Raw genomic sequence first — 18,229 nt, 5'->3', positions numbered from 1 at the left:
TTATGTGAAAATCTTCATTTTGAGAAAGTAACATGTCACACCCAATACGTTAGGACACGACAAGTTAAGTTCCCAAAATGATTTTTATACTCATGCATTTTGAATAAAGAATATCCTCGGTTATCTAGAATTAGTAAAGAAAATCGGAACCCAATACGTTAGGGCTCAATTTCCTCGAAAATTCCCAACCTTGAATATTGCTTTTATTCAAAAAAAAAACTTTTAAATCAAGGGAAAAAAATGATTTTGATATATTGACAAAACCAAAATATATTTCTCAAAACGGGTATGTTTAAAAAAAATAATGTACAATATGATACAAATCTTTAACTTAATACACGTGTGAGCAAATATTTACAAATATATATACAAGTACAATATACAAGTAAATTTGCAAACATGTGTACGTATATATCGACACACATATACAAGTATACATGTAAAAGATAGAATGGAATATGCCAATAAAAACTAATAGAAAATGCATGTATGTATTTGAAAATCGTGAAAAAATAAAATAAATAAATAAAAGTATGTACATGTGCTCATGAAAACTTTGAAAGTAAAATGAAAATATAAAAATATGTATATGTATATATATTTACAGACATAAAAGAAATGAATATGTATATGTCTATAAAATATAAAATATAAAATATATAAAAGCTAAAAGATAAAATGAAACATGTAAAACGTATGTAAAATATATGCATGCGTTTAAGAAGTCTAAGAATATATACACATTATAATAAGAAAAATATGTATGTATAAAGATATGAAAATAAAATAATACAAGAATGTATATGTATATATTTACGTAAAGCAAACGTGGAAGTGTCTTGATAAATCATGAAAATTTACAATGATATGTTTAAATACATGCATATGTACAATATATAAAAAATAATGGGATACATGAACTAAAAATATTTATAATAATTTAAAAATGAAAAGTGTAAAAATCTTTTAAAAAATATATGTATGTATGTATGTATATTTATATATAAAAAAACTATGAAAACAAAGTAATAATACAATGTGCATACAATAGATATATATATTTAAAATATTAAAGTATATACATACTAACATGCATATGCATATACGCCTAATAATAAATAATATATAATATTACAGTAGTAAATAAAATAAGACAAAATAATAGTATGGCATAATTGTGATAAAAAAACTAAGAAATGGGTCAAATTGAATTAAAACGAAAGAAATGGGCGGATTTAGAATAAATTTAAAAAGGACCCAATTGAATGCGCGCAAGGGTGGAGGACCAAAAGGAAAAATCGCCTCCTAAAACGCGCTGCAAGAATGGGGACCAATTTGAAACGAGGAAAAACATTGGGCTAAATTAAAAGAGATAATCGGCTTAATAAAACATGGCGCAAAGGGAAGGACTTATTGTGCAATTATCCCATTTAATGTTGACATCGTGAACCCCAAATAAACAGCGCCATCAATACTCGCTTTGTTTTAAGTTTTTTAAAAAAGAAAAAATGCTAGGAGACTTTCTTTTCCCTGAAGCAAAGTCTACTTCTTTTAGGGTTTTATCAACCCTTCAACGCCTTATTCGGTTGGTGCCCATGGCCTCCATCGACGGAAAAAGACGCTTGCCCGTCGACTCCGCGACTGTGTAAATTTCTTCCTCCTTTCTTTTTATTTTCAATGAAAAATAAAATAACAAAAGAGGCTAAAAGGGAAAGAAAAAAACAAAACTCAAAATGCTGAAAAAAAATGAAAAAAACCTTTTGTATTCGGAAAAGAAAATTTGTTTGTTGATATTGAATCCTTTTTATTGCCCCCCCCATTTGTTACAAAATATATGGCTTTATATAGCCTAAAAACTCATTTGTTTTACACTATATTTTCGCTAATGGACTCTCTGAATCCGTGTTTGCAGGTGCGTGGAGAGTTTGGCATGCGTGAGGCCGAAACTTGCGGCGTCCGGATCTTCTGGAGGCTGAAGGCGGGGGAGGGCTGGCTCTTGGCAAATCTTGCTCCTTCTTGTTTAGGGCTAGGGTTCTTTGTTTTTTGTTTTGCTTTGGGCCACTTATTGTTGGACTGTTTTTAATTTTTTTGGACCTGGGTCAATTGGGCCCTATTACAAAAGGTAAGTCGTAACACCTCAGATTTTGGGGTTAAAAGTTTTTAGGGTTTACATTTAGGGTCTATGTGTAGCTCGACCAATTATGTGTGCTTCTGTGTTTTAGTCATCAAGTGTGTTATGAGGGAATTATTTTATATTTAGCTTTGTTGTGCTAAAAATTTTAATATTTTAATATTTTAATTTTTTTTATTTTTCCCTTTTTTTTTCACGTTCTTCCTTTCCCTCACCATCGTTTTCTTTCTCCTTCTTTTATTTTTGGATTTCTTGCGCCTTTTGACAAAATAAAAGAACGGTTTTGTTTATGATTTTTGGAAAGCTGTGGTTTCCTTATTGTTAAGTCGGTTTCTTATTGTTAAGTCGGTGTCTAGGTGTACGATCACGAACTAAGGTGTGGGTTTCGAACTTTTCTTTTACATTATTGAAATTCTAAAATGGATATGTGAAATTCGGCAATTGTGGGTGTGTTTCTGAATTGTTTAGCTTTGATATTGGATTCCATGGAGTTTAGTTATGTCTTGAATACTACGGGAATTAAACAGTAGTTTTTAGTATTAAAGCGGATAGGAATCGTTTTTATACAATTTCGGGGTGGGATTTAGATCTACTAATGTTGGGAATACATTTCGGGAAAGAAAAGCACGATTTACAGCCAATTTCAGTAGGGTTTCGTGACCACACGGGTGGCCACACAGGCGGTTCACACGGCGGTGTACATTTGAGATTTTAGGGTTTCTGGGCAAATTCTAGTGTCACACGTCCTGGCTACACAGTTTTGTGGCTAATCTAGGGATTTTACTCGACTTCCACATGGCCGTGTCCCGTGGGCACACCGGCGTGTGTATTTGGGAATTAGGGTTTGGATGGTTTGGTGCTGCATGACCGTGTAGTCAATTTGGGGATTTAAAGATCCCACACGGACATGTGTTTTGGACATACGACCGTGTCTGGTGGGCACACAAGCGTGTGAGACCCTCACACGGTCGTGTCTACCCTGTACTTTATTTTAGCACAAACGGACAGAGAGTTACACAGCTGGATCGCACGACCATGTCCCTAGGTCACACGGACGTGTGCCTTAGCCATACGGTCGTGTGCCTCCTTTCACACGAGGCGTATACCTTTCCACCTGGACGTGTTGACCCCCACACGGCCTAGGCACTTCCATACGACCGGAGCAAACGGTCGTGTGGCTCTATTTCTTAAAATGTTGTTCTATAGAGTAACTTATCTGTTTTGTTTCTTATGCCATCCAACGGTTGTTGGGGCCTCTGTATAAGTACTAAGGACTCTGATACGGCTTAGGGTCATGTGATTAACTTTAAGCGTGGTGCTAAACTTTTGATTTTATAGTTCGTATTTGTAATGTGCTCTACGAAGTGAAATCGTGTACAATAACTGTGAAGAAATTTGACATTGAGTTTGTGCGTGTAAGAGCATTCTGATTCTGTACTCTGATCTGTGTGTCTGATTCCAAAGAGTGTGTATTTTTGTAATTGCATAGAATTTTGTATTTGTCTGACTGTTTATGACCTTCTGTATCTATGTGACCATTCGTGTTTGGTGTGCATTGTTGTATTTACATCATGATTTAGGGTTTGGTTGTGAAGGGAAGGAAGAATGATTCTGAAATAATCTAGCAGTTTAACTGCAATATATCTATACAACAGTTTGCCGCAATGCACTGTACTGTATCTATGTCAACTTTGCTGCGTACTTTTATTTGAGTGGCTTAGTCCACAAACATGGTGTGTAGATTTGGATAGGCCTTTCAAGGTCCTATCTGGTGTGTCTGGTTGAATGAACTCTAAACAAAACAATGATGGCAACAAAAAACATGACATAGTAAAAGTAGGAATGGCTTATAAGACACTTTTAATAAATTACTTTAACCTCCTAGGACAATGGTCGAATGCACCAATTCCTGATACGGCTTTTCATACGGTCTTCCAGAACTTGGAAGGCCTATCTTTTATTTTGATCCACCATGTTCGATAAGCCAAATATCTTTCTGGATTAGTAGAGGATCGAACATCTAGGTAGCCCATAACATCTTCCTTAACATTCTCACCAACATTCAAACTTAAATAAACAATCAATTTATCAAAGTTTACACATTGCCCCGATGCTTTCTCATATTCCACCAAAATCTATTTCAAAATTAAAGCCTTATTTACTGTAGCATCGCCAAAGAGGATACAATCATCTACAAACAGTAAGTGTGAGATTTACAGGCCCCTTCTACTCAGTTTTGCACCACGTACCACTCCTTCTCGGATCGTCATCTACATGAGGGAGGATAGACTTTCACTACGAATCAAAAATAAGTAAGGGTTGAAAGGGTCCCCTTGTTTAAGACCCTTTCCAAGAAAAAACTCTTTACCCAGAACTCGATTCAAAATAATTGAGTAAGACACCGTACTAACACAGTGAGTTATAAATCCTACCTCTCACCTCGAAAAACCCATTTTCAACATCATTTTTCTAGAAAAATCCACTCAACTTGATTGTAGGTTTTGCTCATATCTAACGTGAGAGCGAAATTTCCTTTATTACCCAATCTTTTATGTTTATAAACATTAAGGATTTCATAAGCAAGAAGAATATTGTTTATTATCAATCTGCCAGGGACAAAAGCACTCTGCGCTTCATCCACACACACATTTAGCACTTTTTGAAATCTGTTCACCACTGTTTTTGAAATAATCTTATAAAGAATAGAATAAGGACTTATGAGGCAAAAATTTTGCGTACACGTCAGACTACTTGTCTTTGGAATAAGGACAATATTTGTTTTATTTATTTTAGCAAGTGATTTACCTTTATTCAAAACCTCCAAACAGTAATAACTCACATCGTTCCCCATAATATGCCAAAAATATTGATAAAACAATACTGGTAACCTATCCGGTCCAGAGGCTTTCGTAGGAGCCATAGATCTCAAAGCAATAAGTATTTCTTCCTTCTCATATGATGCATCTAAACACTTATTCATCTCTTCAATGATACACACATCCACCCCCTAAAATATGATCAGTGTTACCTTCTCCTCGCGAGGTGAATAATTTTGTAAAATAATTATTAGTAACAATTATTAAGTCCTCTTTGCTCGATACATTTTGCCCATCCTCCCCTAGAAACCTATTATAGTATTCATTCTCTTCCTTTCTGAGGCAAAACAATGGGAAAACCCAGTATTCCTGTCCCTCTATCTTAGCCAATTCGCTCGACCTCTCTGTTCCTAATACGATGCTTCCTTATCCATTTCCAAGTTCAATTCCACTTTTTTCCCCAAAAGATTAGACAGATTACCTTCCTCTCTGTCCTCTTCGTTTAGTTCTACGAAGTGATTACGCAACGCCCTCATTCATCTACCTCTTTTTAATTTTAATTTAACTACCTTCTTGTTAAGGCCTTTGCATAGCAACGCCAATCTATGTGGAACACTACTACCACTTCCCTTCCAAATGCGACTAATCTCCCTTCACAAGAGCCTTCAAAAATCCAACAGTTCTCAAAATAAAATCTGTCTACTTTGTATCTTTCCATTCTTCACGCCATGTCTATCAATAATGGGCAATGATCGAAGAACGAATGGGGAAGGTGTTTCAATGAAAATGTAGGGAACAACTCTCTCCAAGCATCATTTGTGACCCCTCTATCCAGTTTCTCTCTAATATTATTCTTTACAAATTTCCCCATTTTCTAAGTGAACCATGACCCTTCATATCCCATATCGTCCAATTAATATTTGTGTAGCACATTTTGAAAATATTCTATTCGACCTTCTTCTTGAATAACATCCTATTTCTTCTCAAAAGAATAAAAAATTTCATTAAAATCCCCAAAAACTAACTAAAGTAACGTGCTACCCGACCCAACTTTCGAAGAAGATCCCACGATTTCGATCAAAATCGAATATCTGGGCACCAATGGAACCTCGTCATCCTCCACAACATCTCATCTAATCTCCACATCTATATGGTTCCTTGAATAGCTTCTTAGAATTATATTAACTTCAGCTTTCCAACCTAAACAAAGTCATCCCCTAGTACCTTTCGCCGCCACCTCAATATCATGCACAAACCATCTTTCTTTCATACCAATTCCATACGTTTTGAATCTAACTTAGTCTCTATAAAAAAAACTACTTGTGGATTATAAAGTCTCAGCATATGCTTAAGCCTTCTCGTAGTCCGTGAAGTCCCCAACCCACGGACATTCCAACACATGATTTTCATTATTGCCGGTTGACCTACCCCTTTGTAGTCACCGATAATTCATTTTGATAAGCCATCAGTCATTCATCACATTTCCCTGTAAAATTCGAGCTCTCGCAAACCCCTTCAGAGCAACCCCCAACTCTTTGGCTCTTTTTACCCTCAAAATCCCCAATGAGACTCTTCTCTAGATCATGGATCATCGGATCACGTCCTGTAGCCAAAGAAGAATCCAGTCGATCCATCTAAAACCCCGCACCATCTCCTTCCAAATTTACTCCCAGCATGGGATTTACTTTTCCCAAGGCATTCACAAATGGATGATTGTTAATGTTTCTGTTATCTCTCCAATCATGGGAGGAGCCACCCTGTAAACCTTCCATATTTCTTTTACGCAACCCAATGCTTTCCATTGTGGTAGCTTTCCTTCTCGACACCCGAAGTGAAATATCCCATCCCAAATCCAACTTATCCACATCCCTCTGAAGCCTAACCGGGTAAAAACTATCACTATGTCCTAGCTTCCTACATAGAAAACAAAAGACGGTGAGTTTTTCGTAATGGAATCAAACATAAATATGGTTCTAGGTGGAAACTTGGATTTTCTTCTTGCGTTTCAAATGAGATATAATATCCAGTTTTACCCTGATTCGCATAAACTGAGTAAAAAAACCGTCAACTTGTTTATAATCATACTCTTCAAAGATTCCAATGAAATCCCCCAACTAGTTCGCAGTGGCTTCCGAAAAGAAACTAAGTGGTTAGTCCGTGAACTTGAACCGGAAAGAACGAGTAGATCAATGGCACTCTCGGACGCTCCTCGATCTCTACCAAACAATGAAAAACCAATAAGTGGTTATTGAACGTCCAAGTTGCTCCTTTATAACCCTTTCAATATCAACCCAATGAAAAAATCTAAACAAGAATCTTTTTCCTTAGATCTAAAATTTCAATGCCCCCCAACGGGTGCCATAGATTCGCAAGAGTGTTACACATTGTAGGAAAATGCACAACACTAGCGGTAACGAAACAGCCAACTAAACACAGATCATACACCAATTTATGATCTCCTACAATCTCCTCTACCCTTAAAACTTCCTCTTCCTCCTCCCTAATATGCAGATCAACCAACTTATTTTCCATTTGTTTGCCCCAATCGAACGAAACAAGACTCCAATAGTAGAACTAAATAGAAACAACAACAAAAAAGAAGGAGAAGAAACCCTAAAAAACAAGATCTACCAAACAGAGTCCTAAAAGGTTTTTGCTACTCAGCAGACAGAGACGTGCCATGCGACAGACAAAGGTAAAACTGTATTAAAATTACCCCTCTTAATATTTTTTAGCCTAACAAATTAAATAAATAATAACTAACTATTAGCATAATAATCCCCATTTGGTATCGAGACCTTTAGCACTACACAACTTATTTTTCTCCAAAAACTTCTAAGGAAGATGATAAAAATTTAAAAGTTTTAAACAAACTTATCAGCCTTTTTCTATAACGATAAAAAGGTAAATTTAAATTTTAAAAAGTGCACTTAATGGGAAAAAAAAAGTTTTGAAACGCAAAATTAAAGTTGGTGGAGGTGGCTCCCTTTTGGACCCTCAGAAGTTTGCTGGTTATGAAGAGTTGGTACATCTGTGATTTAGGTATGTAGAATTATATCATCCGCCAAATAAATAACCTAAAAAGTAAGTGTTAGTTGGATTGGCTTATGGCCTTGAGTCACATAAGGAGTTGCTATGCCATTTAAATTCCTTCTTTTTTTACTACGATTTCTTACATATATTCTTACCCCCTCTACCATGTGCTACTCCTCTATCCTTAAACCCGGCTTAGGGATCATAAAATAATTATGCAGAGTTCTTAGAATCCAAGTTCTGAGATTTGATTTTAAATTAAATCAAGTCTGAGAATAAGAGATACAGAAATCTTTGCATGCAACTCCTCCCCGTTGACATCCCATTAAGTAAGTCTAACTCATACAATTAAGGAGCTTTGCATGCGGATCGTACCGCTGAAAACGCTCATCTTGCTGCATATACACGCATCAATCATAGACTTGTTCCTCTTGGTGAATTGTGATATATACGAGGGGCAGTAACTTCCATGAAAGTGCATTTGATGAGATAATTCTATATCCATACATGGAACTCGTGAGTGCTGATGTATATTGTAGTATAATTAATGTAGCTGGTTTTGCACTGGTTTTGGTGTTGTTCCAATAATAAATTGAAATGCTCACTTCTCTTTTTGTGCTTTGGTGTAAATTTTGATCCGTATCATTACATGACTTATTTTGATCAATTTTAATTATACCGGTTAGAACATTACGCACTGATCAGTGCATGAATAATGGTAAAAAATAAATAAAATTATTATTATTTACTAACTTCAATTTTTTTTATTAACAAAATTTAGACTTCCAAACTTTAACTAAGGTAATTGAGTATTAAAATTTAGAGTAGAAAATTAATAAATAATAAAAAGTAAAAAGAAAGGGTATGTCCAGGGATGAAGAATCTGTTTTAAAGAGGCATGTGTTTAACCTGTAAAAGTGAAGCGGGGAAGAAGGTTCTAGTAGTGATGTCCTCTGTTCCCTGCTGTTGCACATAGCTGGTGCCATTTTACTAAACAAAAAGGTTGGTGGTAGCTAGCTAGGCCCTGCCCATGGCTATTGGACTGGAAAGCTAAATGATGAGTAAGGGAAGAAAAGAATGAATGGAAAGAATGGCTCTTGTTTATCCTCTTCTCTACTCAACAATCACGTCAGGAATCCAAAATTTGTGGCACAAAAGTATCACTACCAAAAAGTAAAGGAAGCTTGTTTGAAAGTATGAAGTCAAACCCACTCACATCACATGCATCATTACTCCACAATCTGCAAGAACTTTCGCACTTAACCTCACTAATATAATATGTAATGATGCTTTGGCCAACTTTGTGAAATTAAAAAATAAAGGTGCTTTTGAATTTCCCAATTGAATATAACATAGGCAATGTGCTAACCATTAATACGAAAACTAGTCACAAAAAGTAATCTTAGAAATGACATTTTTGGATGGATAGTTGGCTTTTGTTTCTATCTTGTATAAATACAATTTATACTCAAATCAACCTTTGAACTAATAACAAGAAAAGAATGATGCAGGCAGTGCTATACAACCCTGATTTTAGCAATTTAATGATTTAAATAATTTAGTGATCATTTTACAGTTCTTTAAAGTTAAATAATCAAAAACATAAATTTAACGATGCGCTGGGTGCAGTTAACCCTGCTTTATAAAACTCACTTGTCTCTGAAATAGACATAAATTGGAGTAAAGTAGCGGGTGAAATTGAAGAAAGGGAAGGCAAAAAAGAAGAGGTGGATATCTGGACTTGGGTTGAGTTCCAAAACTCATCATTAAAACAGTAAACCAAAAAGGAGCTCCACTGCGTTTTGTCCGCAAAGTGGTGGTGCAATGAGCCCTCAATTTTGTATCTTTTTTAAAATGATCCATCAAATCCCAGTGCACAAGGCTACTACAGACAAATTAACAATCCCTTTGAAGTTTCTGATTAAATTTTAATCACACCTAAAATAAATATACCTGTTTGATGCTGCCAAGTTAACTAAGCAGCTGCCTGTGACGTTGTCGGCCAAGTATTCTCCGCTTATTCCCTCAGCCTTTTGAAACAATAGGTTTAAATACTCTTTTTAAATTTAATATTTAATATTTTCATTTTGACACATTTAGTTTCTATATTATTTTTTATTTAAAACTTTTGGTCCTTCACTCTAATTTTACGATTAAAGTTAATAGTGTCAAAGACGGTTAGACTAGGAACTATCTGGGGTATCGATTCATTGAGAGGTAAAAAATCGGTTGACTCGTGAATCAATATGAAATGATAGAATTGAGATAAAAAAATCGAATAAACTGACAGGTGAACAGATTTCGATCTGGTCTGACCAGTTAGTTCCCAAAATGATCGGTCCAATCACTTCAAAGCAAATAAATGATTAAAAAATCAAATATAAAAAAATATTAAAAACTATAAAAATCAGTCCAATTGATTTTTTAGCCCGATTCAACCAATCCGTATCGATTCGCGAGTCAACAATTTTTTATCTCTCACCGGAATGATACCCCCAATTGGTTCTTAATCTAATTAGTCTGGTTCGGTTTCGATAATATTGAATTTTAGAATTTTTTTATATAGTTTTAAAGAAAATATTTTTATTTTTGAATTTTAAAGAATTTTTTTATTTTTTCATATATTTTTTATCTTTTAAAAGTTATAACTTTTAAATTTTTATGTTTTTCCTTAAAAATTATGTTTTTTAAATAAAATAAACTATTTCTCTTAAAGTGTGGTACTTGGGTATGGATCAAATTGATAAAAAACTATAAATGTTGAGGGCTAAAATATTTTAAAAATAGTAGACTTCTTGACCAATATGAATTGGTTGAACTGACCTAAAAATTTAGTTAAACTGAAAATTGAACTGTTTTAATATTTTTATTTTGATTTTTAATAATTTATTTACTTTGAACCAATTAAACTGATTGTTATATGAAAAAAATTATGTAATTTTAAAGGGTAATGACCAAATTAACCAAAAAAATGTAAATGTTAAAGAGATAAAATAATTACTTTACCTTGAAGATTGTTAACTCTAATACCAAAATTAAAGAGCGAGACCAATATTTTTAAATAAAAAATGAAAATTATTTAAAGGAAAGAACAATTAAGGATGTAGGTATTGCATAAAGCCCACACATAATGCAAAAAGAACAAAACTGGGGGCATAATCTCCACTACAGTGGTGGTATGGAATCATTCTAAAAAAGAAGTAAATTGATGCTTTATTTAATCCTAAAGAATTCCTTAATATGACTTTGTTGGCAGGTTTAAATAAAGCAGTCATTAACTATAATTAACTCTGGTATTCTCAAAAAGAAAAGCGCTAATTCTGATGTCCAACCTTCGTTCATGTACGTACATAGGTGTTAGGGTTTGGTTCTGGGCTGCCTTTGTTGGAATGTCGTGTTCATGGGGTCAAGAATTTTAAACACAATTATGCCCCGGAACTTACATTTGTTGTACCTGCAACAACAATGCATGGGTGAAGCTGAATGATTCCAAGGGTTGGTATGGGCAATTAGGCTTCCACGGCTTTGCCTTAATTCGGTTGTTTTTCAGACATTGTGATCTTAATGTAATGATGAGGTACAAGGCTTTAGTGATAATATATGTTACAGGTTGATGAAGATGATTGAGGGGGATTTAAATATGTTTTCTTTTTTCTATTTATTATTGGATCCTTTAAGATGGGTGGCTGTGGTTTAATTTGGTTTGGACCGGAGATGCTTGTTTATTACTTTAGTATCATGATTGGGCGGGTACTGCAATTAATAAAATATAATTGATGTCGTGTCAATGCATGTGAGGGATGTCTGGATCACAGTCGTTGACCAAAAAACCATCCAACAATACACAATATCGGACGCCTATACTCCTCCTGTTACTTTAGCCAAAGAGCTATCACGACGCAAGATGCTTGCATTGAAATCTTTTAGTTAAGTTGGGTAAATTTACCACACAAACCCTTTAGTACTATTTTACTCATTCAATATGACCCCTTATTCTTTTATTAGCAGTAAAATATATGAAAATTCTGCAATTAAAGAGTCAAAAAGGACTTAGTAAAAACTTTTAAAAATCAATTAAGCCTTTTAAAATTTAAAATTATTTTAAAAATCATAAAATTACAAACAGAATTTATAAAGGAAGTTATAAAATTTTATTAAAATAACAATCCAACCCATGGTTATAAGATTTTAAAAATTTGGCCTACTCTTTTATTGTTATTTTTAAGAAAAATTTTAATTTTAATTTTAGTTTTTATAACTTTTGTTTATAAGTTTATGATTTTTAAATAATTTTAAATATTAAAAGGGTTTAATTAATTAATTACTAGGTCCTTTTGACCCTTTATTCTTATTAGTTTCACAATTTTCTATTTTACTTCCAATAAAAGAGTAGGGTCAAATTAAATAAATGCGTAAAGATTGAGGGATAAATTTATTATTATACCTTATGTATAAACACCAAATTTTAATAATGGCTACTTTGCTCACTTATGTAACAAACATGGGCTAATTTACTCATTTTCAGTAGAAAAATAAAAAGATAAGATATGATTTTGAGATACTTTTACATGTGAAATTATAATTTAGAGAAACAAATAATTGCAATGGAGGATAGTGAATACAAAATTATCTAACTTGTCAATTTTCAATTTTGAATAAATTTAAATAAAATAATTAAAACATTTTCAATATTTTTCAAATTGTATGATATGATAAAATAATTAAAACACCAAATGGATGCATGAATGTTCTAAAATCTTATTAATGCGTCGTAAATATATAACACCTTGAATGCATTTATGACCCAAAAAATGGATATACCACATTAAATTAAGAATTATTTTAATAACATTAATTGGACTTTGACAATTCTAGACCAACATGACCGGCAAAACACTAAAAAAAGCCCTTTTTTTTTTAAATTTACCGAAATGGGCCGCTTTTTTAATTATTTACCGGAATAGCCCATTTTTCCCGAAATCGCTGCCAGCTAAGCGCGATGTCAGGGTACGTGACAGACCAGCGCGTCCACGTCAGGGCGACCTGCTGACGTGGACGCGCTGACATGCGCGCGTGAACAGTTCCCCAACGGTCAAAAATTTGACCGTTGCCCCCCCCCCAACGGTCACAATTTTTTTTACTATAAAACCCCCTACCCCTTATTTTTTCACAAACAAATCCTATCTCAATTTCATTCAAAAATTCTCTCAAATTCCTTCAAAAATTCTCTCAATTTCCTTCCAAAATCCTCTTAAACTCTCAAATTCCTTCCAAAATCCTCTCAATTTCCTTCAAAAAATCTCTCAACTCCATATTAAATTTCTTTTTCCATTCAATTTCATTTTTTAAGAAAATTTTAAATATTTTTATTTTTTAAAAATAATTTTAATATTTTTAATATTTTCAACAATGGTCGAATCATTGATTCGTCTTGATAGGAATCACATATCGGTGGAGCAAATGAAAACGGTAAGTATTAAATTTAAATTTTAAATTTTATTTAAGATCTTTTTATTTATGTATTTTTAGATAAATATTAATTTGTTTTTTGTTATAAAAGTCTGAATGTAACACCCCCTAACCCCAAACCGTCGCCGAAACAGGGTTACGAGGCATTACCAGACATATCAAACAGTTTACGAATAATTCATAATAAAATAACAATTGTAATATAATTGTATAAATAAATCCATATAATAAACTTTTGAAGTTCAAAACATGAATGAAAAAGTGAAATGAAACTCGTTCAAATACTCCGAGATTTTTTTTTTACAAAATTTCGGCAGCATTTCGGCTTATTTTTGCATAATACCTCCTGCAATTAAAACCATAGTATTTCCAATCTCAACCAATTCAACCAATTCATTTCACATTCTCAATTCCTATTCTAAATACCTTCTAATCAACTTAATCAACATAACATCAATTTAAATTTAACAATGTAATAAATTAAGTAAAGATCGATAAACTTCTTTCATTATAATTCATAAACTTATACTACTAACATTTTAATCATTCATACTAAAACATAATAACCTTTATACACATCCTATGTACATGCCACATTACCAAAATAAAATATACATCACCAAAAGTATGCTGAAGTCGGTCCGGTTTTGGATCTTTGGATCAAGATTTAACCTCTACAACTGCAAGACGGAAACAATCGACATTGAGTATGCATATACTCAGTGGTATCACTATAATTCAATTTATAATTAAATGCATTAAATCACACACATACTTTTCATCACAATTATCACTACTAATAAACAATTCAATCTTTAATATTAGCAATTAATTATATATAAATATCATTCTTTTTTTTATCTTTCTTTATTTCAAATTTCACTCTTCACATATAATATATCATTCGAGATTAGTTTTATCAAGAATTTATTTCATTTATCCTATTAACTTGGCTCGGACTCGGCGGATACACGGATTCCAACCAAACACACCAAGATGTGAATCGATGCGATAACGAGAATGATAAAAGTAATGATATTCAACACACAAAGTCTTTGAATCATGTGATATGATAACGATGATTTCGACACACAAAGTGCCGAATTGGTAACAGTAACAGTAATCGGCACATAAGTGCCTAATCAGTAAGCCGACAAATACACCGTACTCTTCCATATCCTATGGCATGCCAACTATATCCGACTAGCCCGACTAGTTAATAGGGTATTTAATTCACTTTCAGTACACTTTTTCATCTTAGTTCAGTATCAATTATAAATTCCTTATTTCAATCAGTTTCACAGTATTGCAGTAATCACTACTACAGTAATTTCACAATTCAATACATTATACGTAACAAATTTTTAGTATTTTCACAATTCACGCAGTACTCAAACAATATCCAGTATTCCATAATTTAATTCAATATCGGTTTCAATCCCATTATCACATTGTAAATTTATCATTTATTAAACACTTACCTTAAAATACTTACCACACATAATTAGCAAATTAAACATTTAATAATAATAAAGTTTGAATTATAGTGATACAAACCGTAATTCCCGTGTCTATTCCTCGTCCACTTTTTCTTTTCCTTTCCTCGTGGATGCCTCGGGTGCGATATTAGCTAGAAAAGAAATTAAGATAATTTTCATAATTATTAGCACAACACAATTTACTTGCTGAAATTTTTATCTAACTTTTACTTAAATTTCAATTTAATCCTAACTAAATCTATATATTTTTCTTTCTCAATTCATACCTTCTTGCTACTCAATTTCTTGCCAAACTCACATTTAACTATCTAATTTTTATCATATTTTCATAATTTCGAATTTATTTCAATTTAATTCTTAGAATTCAAAATTTATAGTTTAGTTTACAATTCAATCCTTTATTCAATTCCAAACAAAATTCCTATCAATTAAACCCTTAATTCCATCATTTAATCAACATAAACCCTACTCAAAAAAAATCTATCAACTTCCAAAACCTCAACTTATTTTCAATAAAACTTTGTTTTAAACTTCTAAAACATCTAAATTAAAAGAAAAAGGACTTGATTGACTTACCAAATTAATTCCAAGCTTTAAAAACCCTATTTTCCCTTTTTCTTTCTTTTTCTTCTTTCTCCCCTGTTTCTCCTCTGTTTCGTCTGTTTCTCTGTTTCTTTGTTCTTTCTATTCTGTTTCTTTTCTTTTGCTTTGTTTTTATTTCCTTTTATTTTATTTACTTTATACTATAATAATATATTTATTCTAAGTATCTATTAAATATTCAATCATATATTCACATTTGTACACCATCAACACCATACAATTGTCACTATTTAATTTGTTTACCAAATAAAATCTCATAATATAATTAATTAATTAATTAATATCTTTTACTTAAATTTTAAGTAAATAATAATTATAATACAAGTGTATATTTATACATTATTACACTTGTACCATCTTATCACCACACATTTGTCTTAATTTTAATTTATTCCATAATAAAATAATACAATTAATATAAATTACAATTTAAATAAATAATAATTATTATTATATACATATAATATTTATATATAACTTAAATAAGTCTTGAATTTAACGCATATATGCCGCCTCTTTCCATGTAAGTGGCTTAATTGCCACTTTAGCCCTTTTTACTTTCTTTTAATTTATAATTAGACTTTCACTCTTTATTCGATTTGATCCTTTTCTCCTAATTATTCTTAATTAGACTAAATTCACCTAATTAAGCACTCAACTAAACTCATAATTACTTCTAATAATTATTTATGACTCAGTTTACTAAGACGGAGCCCGATAATATACTTTTCCGGTGCCTACGGATTTTGGGTCGTTACACTGAAGATCAGGTATTGGAATGCAATATTCGGAATATGCATGGTCCTCCATCACCGTTAGTAGAGAACTACCTGCGGGAAGCGGGATTTTGGCACGTGGCGACGGTAGGCCGGTGATGCAAGTTGGAGCCGGCGATCGGGCGCTCATCGAGAGGTGGAGACCCGAGACGCACACATTTCATCTTCCATGTGGAGAGTGCACTATCACTCTAGAAGATGTCCATCTACATTTGGGATTGCCGGTGGACGGGCACCCAGTCACCGGGTCTGCCCAATCTAGCAATTGGGAGGTGGTGTGCTACGAGCTTTTGGGTCTTTATTAGGATAAAATGGATGGAGGTAAGGTGGAGATGGGTGATTCGTGCCACCTTCCCCAATCTGAATGCAAATTCAACCGAAATTGAAAGAATTCGATATGCCCGATCATACATTCTTCAAATAATTGGAGGCTATCTGATGGCCGACACGTCACGGAGCCATGTACATCTAAGGTGGCTGCTAAAACTCATTGATTTTAGAGCACGGTGAATTTAGTTAGGGTCTCATTGTCTTGGCAACATTATATCGGAGATGTGCAGGCGACCAAACCAAGAGAGCAAAAATCGGAGGTTGCTGTCATCTCTGCAATCATGGGCACGGTTTCGCTTTCCATTTCTACGTCCTCGAGTGAACCACCCATATACATTCCCACTCGTAACAAGGTAAATTTTATATTACATTTTGAAATTGTTATGTAGATTTTGTAAGAATACAAGTATGCTAAAAATTTATTTAATTAGGTGGAACCATCCGGCAAGTTATTATGGATTACCATCTGAACTTGAAGATATACGGATTTTATTGGAGCAATGGTCGGAAGCAGAAGTAAGTATTATTGCAAATAGATATTTCCATACATTCGCTAGTGGATTGATATTTAGTATTTAGTATTATGTATATATGTAATATTTCTATCATGTTCATGTAGTTTCAATGGACACCATACGAGGATCCGGCAGTCCGGGCAGTAATCCCGGAAGAGTTTTTACAAAATCCGAACGCTTGGCACGTGAAAGTGGTGTTGATAAACTATGCAACCGTGGAGCCCCACCAGACAGACAGAGTCCTACGACAGTTTAGATGTAGACAACCGATCCCTGCGGACCCTGAGGTGTTTAACGAGCACCACAAAATCGACCTTCGGCTATTAGCTACGGATTGGACTAGATACTGGTCAGAGTACATAGAAATGTGGGAAAATCGGTATGAGTATATGTATAACACCTTGAATGCATTTATGACCCAAAAAATGGATATACCACATTAAATTAAGAATTATTTTAATAACATTAATTGGACTTTGACAATTCTAGACCAACATGACTATACCATATAAATACAATACTAAAAAATTAGAGTGAGTATATGTATGGTCGCTTAAATTTAAATTCTTTTAATTTAAGCATTAATGTTTGAATTTGTTCCCGTTTTGGTTACCCCGCACGGAAAGTTTTTTTTTTCTAACCGATATAATAACACATTTAGCCCTCAATACTTACATATCCTATTAATTTGATCTTAATTCTAAATAATTCAATAAATTTAGCCCTTCAGATTTACATATTCTATCAGTTTGGTCCTCAAACTTCCTAACCAAAGCTTTTAGCTTTTAAAATAGAGGCATTTCACATCTATTAATTGTTTTATTTATAGTTGAAATTATCTAATTGATACATAACCCTTTTTATATTTTTAATAAATTAGTGCTAGAAATTAACTAAACACCATTAAAAATAATTGAAAATAAAATTTTAAATATATAATATATAATATATGTGGAATGTGTGCATTTTAAAAGTGAAAGCTTTGATTAGGAAGTTTGAGGATCAAACTGATAGAATTTGTAAATGTGAAGGCTAAATTTATTGAATTATTTAGAAT

The 18,229-nt window shown here is 33.0% G+C and overlaps 1 protein-coding gene across 1 annotated transcript; it reads left to right on the top strand.

The window, feature by feature from the left end:
* The first annotated feature begins 16,879 nt into the window (after positions 1–16,879).
* Positions 16,880–17,615, top strand: LOC128043030 (protein MAIN-LIKE 1-like). Its single transcript, XM_052634823.1, has 3 exons — positions 16,880–17,010; positions 17,089–17,173; positions 17,277–17,615. Exons 1-3 carry the CDS (start codon positions 16,880–16,882, stop codon positions 17,613–17,615), a joined length of 555 nt encoding a protein of 184 aa, XP_052490783.1.
* Positions 17,616–18,229: the final 614 nt, after the last annotated feature.

This window comes from Gossypium raimondii, chromosome 8, assembly GCF_025698545.1.
Source record: "Gossypium raimondii isolate GPD5lz chromosome 8, ASM2569854v1, whole genome shotgun sequence".
In the NCBI taxonomy this organism is placed as follows: domain Eukaryota; kingdom Viridiplantae; phylum Streptophyta; class Magnoliopsida; order Malvales; family Malvaceae; genus Gossypium; species Gossypium raimondii.
The sequence above is the reverse complement of the archived record's forward strand: the minus strand, read 5'-3'. Positions and strand labels throughout refer to the sequence as shown.

What these genes read in the sequence shown, in the direction of transcription:
- LOC128043030 (XM_052634823.1), top strand. Translation starts at nt 16,880, where the DNA reads ATGTGCAGGCGACCAAACCAAGAGAGCAAAAATCGGAGGTTGCTGTCA. An exon ending in ACATTCCCACTCGTAACAAG is followed by an intron (nt 17,011 to 17,088) that starts GTAAATTTTATA and finishes TTATTTAATTAG; the next exon opens with GTGGAACCATCCGGCAAGTT. An exon ending in AGCAATGGTCGGAAGCAGAA is followed by an intron (nt 17,174 to 17,276) that starts GTAAGTATTATT and finishes ATGTTCATGTAG; the next exon opens with TTTCAATGGACACCATACGA.